At 48.7% G+C, this 6,863-nt stretch overlaps 1 protein-coding gene across 1 annotated transcript; it reads left to right on the forward strand.

Annotated features, from left to right (window-relative positions):
• The first annotated feature begins 252 nt into the window (after nucleotides 1-252).
• On the forward strand, nucleotides 253-1,191 carry LOC102462036 (olfactory receptor 52D1-like). Its single transcript, XM_006129870.2, has one exon. The coding sequence runs from the start codon at nucleotides 253-255 to the stop codon at nucleotides 1,189-1,191; it is 939 nt and encodes a 312-aa protein (XP_006129932.2).
• The last annotated feature ends 5,672 nt before the right edge of the window (nucleotides 1,192-6,863 follow it).

The following is a 6,863-nucleotide window of genomic DNA, read 5'->3' on the forward strand; positions in this document are numbered from 1 at the left end:
ATCTGCCATCATGCTGCAAAATTACTTGGCACAAATAGCTCTTTCTAAGAACTACTCTGGATTTGACTTTGGTCTAAATAATCTGTTGCCTTCTGTAAAAGTTACCACATTAGTACTCACTTTTCTAAATTGGCAATAATTGTAATGTTTACTGTGATATTGGCTGTTATGTGCAACCCCTGCTCATTGTACTTCTGTGTTTTCACAGGCGCCCTGTGCATTCCTCAACCCTGTTGTTTCATCCACTAGCTCATGGCAGCTTTCAACCTCACACCCTCTGACACGTCAACATTCATTCTATCAGGCATCCCAGGCCTGGAAGATTCTCACGTCTGGATTTCCATCCCTTTTGCTACTTGTTATATTTTATGCCTATTGGGAAATTTCTCCATTCTGTTCGTGGTAGGCAAAGAGCAGACCCTGCACCAGCCGATGTACCTGCTCTTCTGCCTTCTGGCGCTCACAGATATCACCATCTCTACCACTGATGTGCCAAAGGCCCTGGGTATATTTTGGTTCAATTTGAAAGTCATCACAGTGAGTGGCTGCCTCACCCAAATTACATTCATTGGCACGGCTATTGCAATGCAATCAGGTGTCCTAGTATCAATGGGTTTCGATCGCTATGTTGCCATATGTAATCCTCTGAGATACACCACCATCCTCACCCACACACGGGTAGCTACGCTAGGGCTTCTCAGTTTAATACGAGGGATTCTCTGTATGCTGCCCGTGCCCCTACTGCTGAGCCAGCTGCCGTTCTGTGGCAACCGCATCATCTCTGATATAAGCTGTCAGGCTATTCCTGTGGCCAAGATTTTATGTGGGGACCTCACATTCTACAGGTTCTATGCCTTGGTGCTGGCACTTACAATTACTGGGTCAGACCTAATGCTCCTTGCCCTTTCCTACTCTCTGATCATCAGGGCCGTTCTAAGAATCTCCTCTCAGAAAGCCCACCAGAAAGCCCTCAACACCTGCACTGCTCACATCGGTGTGCTGCTCACGTCTTATACTCCCTTCTTTTTCACCCTTGTGACAAATTGGTTTGGTGAGAGCATCGCTCCTCATGTTCAAATCTTCTTGGGCAATGTCTGTATCCTTGTCCCCACCATGCTCAACCCAATTGTATATGGAGTCAAAACCAAAGAGCTTCGTGACAAAATCAGGAAAAACTTTTGCAGATTATGATCACATTGAGCCTCTGAAGTTAAACAGTATCCCAAGAGGGGGAACCGTTACCTCCTCATTACCCAAGATTGCTCTGTCCCACTTTGGCTGAGCTCAGCATTGTGGAAGTTCATGGTCTCCGCAGCTACTCACATCTAACGTCTCACCATTCCATCCCCAAGCGCTGCTTTCTCCATTGCCGAGTTCCTACTCTCTGATCATCACCTGGTCGGTTTCAATGTCACCTGTTATTGCACATCCCACACACCCTGTCGGTCAGCCTCTCTGTGACTTCCAGTCCACCAGAAGATACTGCAGCACTCTGGTGGTTTCCCATTAGGCCCTGGGGGTATGTCTACACTTGCAGCCTAATTCGAACTAGGGCTGCAAATGTAGGCATTCGGAATTGCAAAGCAAGCCCGGGATTTAAATATCCCAAGCTTGATTTGCATCTTCCCGGTTGGGCACTATTATTGAAATTTTCAGGACTATCTGCCTGCGTCTACACACGACAGGGAAATGGGTGTTCGAAATAAAGCCGTATTTCAAACTACCTGTTAAACCTCATTGCAGGAGGAATAACAGGAAGTTCGAAATAGGGCTTTATGTGGTCACCTCATCTCAAAAAGGATATCTTGGCACTGGAAAAGTTGTAGAAAAGAGCAACATAAATGATGAGGGATTTGGAATAGGTTATATATGAAGAGAGATTGAGGCTATGTCCACACTACAGAGTTTTTGTGAAAAACCGTCGTTTTGCTGCAAAAACTCGCAGAGTGGCCATACCTCAAGTGAATTTTTGAGCAAAAAAATCGAAAGAGGAGAGGGGCTTTTGCGCAAATGTTGCTCCTCTTTCTATGAGTAATAACTTTTTCTTGCCAAGAGCTCTTGCGCAAATAGGCATGTGTGGATGGGGAACAGGGTTTTTCTGTACAAAAAGAGGCAATCCGAAAAAGCCCAGGTGCCCTGGTGGCCATTCTGTAAATACCTTTCGAGGGTGCTTTCACACAATATAGATGCTCTCTTGCGCACAGTTGCATGGCCCTTTCAATGCACGTTTGCAGTGTGGACGTGCTCTTGTGCAAGAAGTTTTTGTGGAAGATCTCTTCCGCAAAAAACTTCTTGCACAAGAAGCCTGCAGTGTAGACACAGTCTGAAAGACTGGGACTTTTCATCTTTGAAAAGGGGAGACTAAGGGCATGTCTGCACAGCAAAGTTATTTCGAGATAACTTTCCTAGCATCTACACAATCCAACTGCCATTTCGAAATTAATTCAGGGCGTAGGTTTCAGGCACAATGCGAAAGGCTTGAAGCCCTGCGGCCTTGGCATTCCCTCCCCAGCCGGAGAGAGGCAGGCGGGGAGAAACCCCTCTTATCTAACTATTTACAGAGTAGCCAATTAGCCCGTCGTAAGACAGGATTTTCAGGTCTCTCCTCCTCGTCGGTCTTCTCTCCTGAGCCTCCGGTCTCTCGCGCCATCTCTCTCTCTCTATCTGTCTCTCTCTCCTCCTCCTCCTACTGCCTCCCATTCTCTCTCTTTCTCTTCTCCTCCCCCTCCTGCCTCTCACTTGGGGGACCGTGGAGCCCAAATGGCCATTTGGGCCCCACACTCCCCATGCAGCATGGGCCACCCAGAGGGAACAGCCAGCATTTCAGGCAACATCGCTCCCCAGAGGAACAGCCAGCATTTCAGGCAACATCGCTCCCCAGAGGAACAGCCAGCATTTCAGGCAACATCGCTCCCCAGAGGAAACAGCCAGCATTTCAGGCAACATTGCCCCTCAGAGGAAACAGACAGAATTTCAGGCAACAGCGCCCCCCCCAGAGGGAACAGCCAGCATTTCAGGCAACATCGCCCCTCAGAGGAAACAGCCAGCATTTCAGGCAACAGCGCCCCTCAGAGGAAACAGCCAGCATTTCAGGCAACAGCGCCCCTCAGAGGAAACAGCCAGCATTTCAGGCAACATTGCCCCTCAGAGGGAACAGCCAGACTTTCAGGCAACATCGCCCCTCAGAGGAAACAGCCAGCATTTCAGGCAACAGCGCCCCTCAGAGGGAACAGCCAGCATTTCAGGCAACATTGCCCCTCAGAGGAAACAGACAGAATTTTAGGCAACAGCGCCCCCCCCAGAGGGAACAGCCAGCATTTCAGGCAACAGCGCCCCCCAGAGGGAACAGCCAGCATTTCAGGCAACATCGCCCCCCAGAGGGAACAGCCAGCATTTCAGGCAACATCGCCCCTCAGAGGAAACAGCCAGCATTTCAGGCAACAGCGCCCCTCAGAGGAAACAGCCAGCATTTCAGGCAACAGCGCCCCTCAGAGGAAACAGCCAGCATTTCAGGCAACATTGCCCCTCAGAGGGAACAGCCAGACTTTCAGGCAACATCGCCCCTCAGAGGAAACAGCCAGCATTTCAGGCAACAGCGCCCCTCAGAGGGAACAGCCAGCATTTCAGGCAACTGCGCCCCTCAGAGGGAACAGCCAGCATTTCAGGCAACAGCGCCCCTCAGAGGAAACAGCCAGCATTTCAGGCAACAGCGCCCCTCAGAGGGAACAGCCAGCATTTCGGCGTTACAGACTCTCAGACATTGGGCTACTATATCTATGGGTATGTCTACACTAGCTTGGTAGTTCGAGCTAGGTAGGCAAATGAGGGCAACCGGAGTTGCAAATGAAGCCCGGGATTTAAATACCCCGGGCTTCATTTGCATCTTCCCAGGCAACGCCATTTTTAAATCCCCCTTAGTCCGAACTCCGTGCCCGCGGCTATACGCAGCACATAGTAGGTAGTTCGAATTAGGATCTCTAATTCGAACTACCGGTACTCCTTATGGAACTTAACAGAGGAATCATAAAGGGAACAGTCAGTGCAGCGAGTGTCAGACAGGTGAGATGCACACGCTGAGTCCTTTCTCTCTGCCTCACTGCCACAGGAAGGAGATTTCCCCGCTCTGCTGAGGGGACTGTGGTGAGTTGCCTATTCCTGCCTTAATGCTTAGTGATAAGGGCTGAGGAACGGTGTACCATGGTTGAAATCTAGAACTATCAGGGCAGGAACGCACCACAACGGTGACTTAAAACTGTGTGGTGTTTTTTTTTCTCCAGATATATCAAGGATTTATCAGGATAAACTGGAACTACCAATGTATTGGGGAAAGTTGAGATAATGATTAGGCCTTAGAATAAGTTCCTTATTCCTTGATGTGTATTTCTATCTGTCTCAGTAGAGTTTTCTGCAGTGTGGTTTTTGAATTCCTCAATATCACTTCAGAGATAGATCACCTGGTCTGACTTCTTGTGGAGACAATTTTCACAGTAATATTTCTAGAGTTGCTCTTTCAGGCTAAGTCACAATTCCCAATTTGTGTTTCGTTTTCCATTTTTTTTCCCGGAAAAGGCTTTTCTGAAATTTAGCTCTTCTACACGGGCTCAAATTTTGGAAAAATGTCCCCTTTCAGAACATTCCCTATTTCTCATAAAATGAGGAATCAGGGATGCTGAAAGAACACATCCACTTTTTTGCAAACTATTCCAAAAATGTGGACACATTCCTTGGATGTGATATAGTTTATTGAGTGTAGATATAGCCTTAGAGAAAGAACACTGCACTTTGATTTAAAAATTTTCAGTGATGAAGAATCCACAATGACTCTTGGTATACTAGCCAATTAGCCCGTCATAAGAGGGGATTTTCAGGTCTCTCCTCCATGTCGGTCTTCTCTCCTGAGCCTCCGGTCTCTTGCTCCATCTCTCTCTCTCTCCTCCTCCTACTGCCTCCTCCCCTCTCTCTCTCTCAGCTCTCCTCCTCCTTCTGCCTTTCACTCTCTCTTTCTCTTCTCCTCCTCCTCCTGCCTCTCACTCGGGGGACCGTGGAGCCAAAACAGCCGCTTGCGCCATTTGCTTCCCTGCAGCTGCCCAGCTTAGCGGCACCTAAGTCAGCCAAGTTCCACTGCAGTAGGCGAAGGGCGGCGGGGTGATGACATTCACGGCCAGGGGGCGGGGCCTGGAGCCGCTGTCACGCCACATGTCACCACCCTGCCCCCTTCCCCTCCCGCTGTGGTGCTCAGCTGAGTTCTGTGCCGCTCAGCTGGGCTACTGCGGGGGAGTAAGCGGAGCAAGCGGCCGTTTGGGCTCCGCCGCAGTGGCCCGGCTGAGTGGGGCAGAAGTCAGCCGAGTGCCACGACGGGAGGTGAAGGGGGACGGGGCAGTGATGTACACGGTCAGGCCCCATCCCCTGGCCATGTACGTCACTGCCCCACCCTCCTTCCCCTCCCGCCATGGCACTTGGCTGACTTCTGTACCCCTCAGCTGGGCCGCCACAGGGAAGCAAGTGGCACAAGCAGCCGCAGGTGCTGTGTGGGGACCACGGTGCCCAAATGGCTGCTTGCACTGTGTGCTCCTCCATGGCGGCCCGGCTGAGAGGTGTAGAAGTCGCCTGAGTGCCACGGCAGGAGGCAACAGAACCGCCCAGAGGGAATAACCAGCGTTTCAGCATTACAGAGTCACAGACATTAGGCTACTATATATATGATTGTTGTACCAATTAATTACTCTCTGGTATTTTCTGTATGCTAGGCCAAAAAGCCTATTTTTAATTTGTTCATATGTATGTATTTATACATGGTACCCAAGCCACTTCTTAACTACCTTTTTTTTCATTGTAATGAATTGAGGTCATTGACTCTATCACTACAAAGCAGGTTTTCTAATCTTTGAATGTCAAGTATCAGAGGGGTAGCCATGTTAGTCTGAATCTGCAAAAGCAGCGAAGAGTCCTGAGGCACCTTATAGACTAACCGAAGTGTTGAAGCATAAGCTTTCGTGGGCAAAGACCCACTTTGTCAGATGCATCTACATCTGACGAACTGCATCTACATCCACTACATGCATCTGACGAAGTGGGTCTTTGCCCATGAAAGCTTATGCTCCAACACTTCAGTTAGTCTATAAGGTGCCACAGAGCTCCTCGCCACTTTTACATAAATCAATGGTACACCAACATCTTGAATACTACATACAGATGTGGTCACCTCATCTCAAAAAAGATATCTTGGCATTGGAAAAGGTTCAGAAAAAGGGCAAAAAAATGATGAGGGGTTTGGAATGTGTTACATATGAAGAGCAGTTAAAAAGACTAGGACTTTTGGGGAATATGATAAATCTATAAAATCTATAAATTCCCGTCAGATATGGAGAAAGTGAATAAGGAAAAATTATTCCCCATAAGATGAGAGCTAAGGGATACCAAATGAAACAAACCAAAGGAAGTTATTCTTAATGAAGCGCACAGTCAGCTTATAGAGCTCTTTGCCCAAGGATGGTGAGAAGACCAGGAATTTAAATGGGCTCAAAAGAGAACTAGATAAATCCATGGAGGTTACGTTCACCAATGGCTATTGGTCAGGACGGGTAGGGATGGTGTCCCCATACTGTATTTGTCAAAGGCTGGAAATGAGTGACAGGAGAGGAATTACTTGATGATTCCCTGGTCTGTTTGCTCCCTCTGGGGTACCTGGCACTGGCCACTGTCAGCAGATGGGATACTGGGCTGGATGGACCTTTGGTCTGACACAGTCTGGCTGTTCTTATATTCCTTTGGTTTAGGGCTTAATGGGGAGTGGGCTGTTGGTGCAGTAGAAATCTGCCAGTTTTACAAGTTGGGAGGGAGGCAGAGGAGCAGCAGCCAGAACC

Source organism: Pelodiscus sinensis, chromosome 1 (assembly GCF_049634645.1).
Source record: "Pelodiscus sinensis isolate JC-2024 chromosome 1, ASM4963464v1, whole genome shotgun sequence".
Lineage (NCBI taxonomy): Eukaryota > Metazoa > Chordata > Testudines > Trionychidae > Pelodiscus > Pelodiscus sinensis.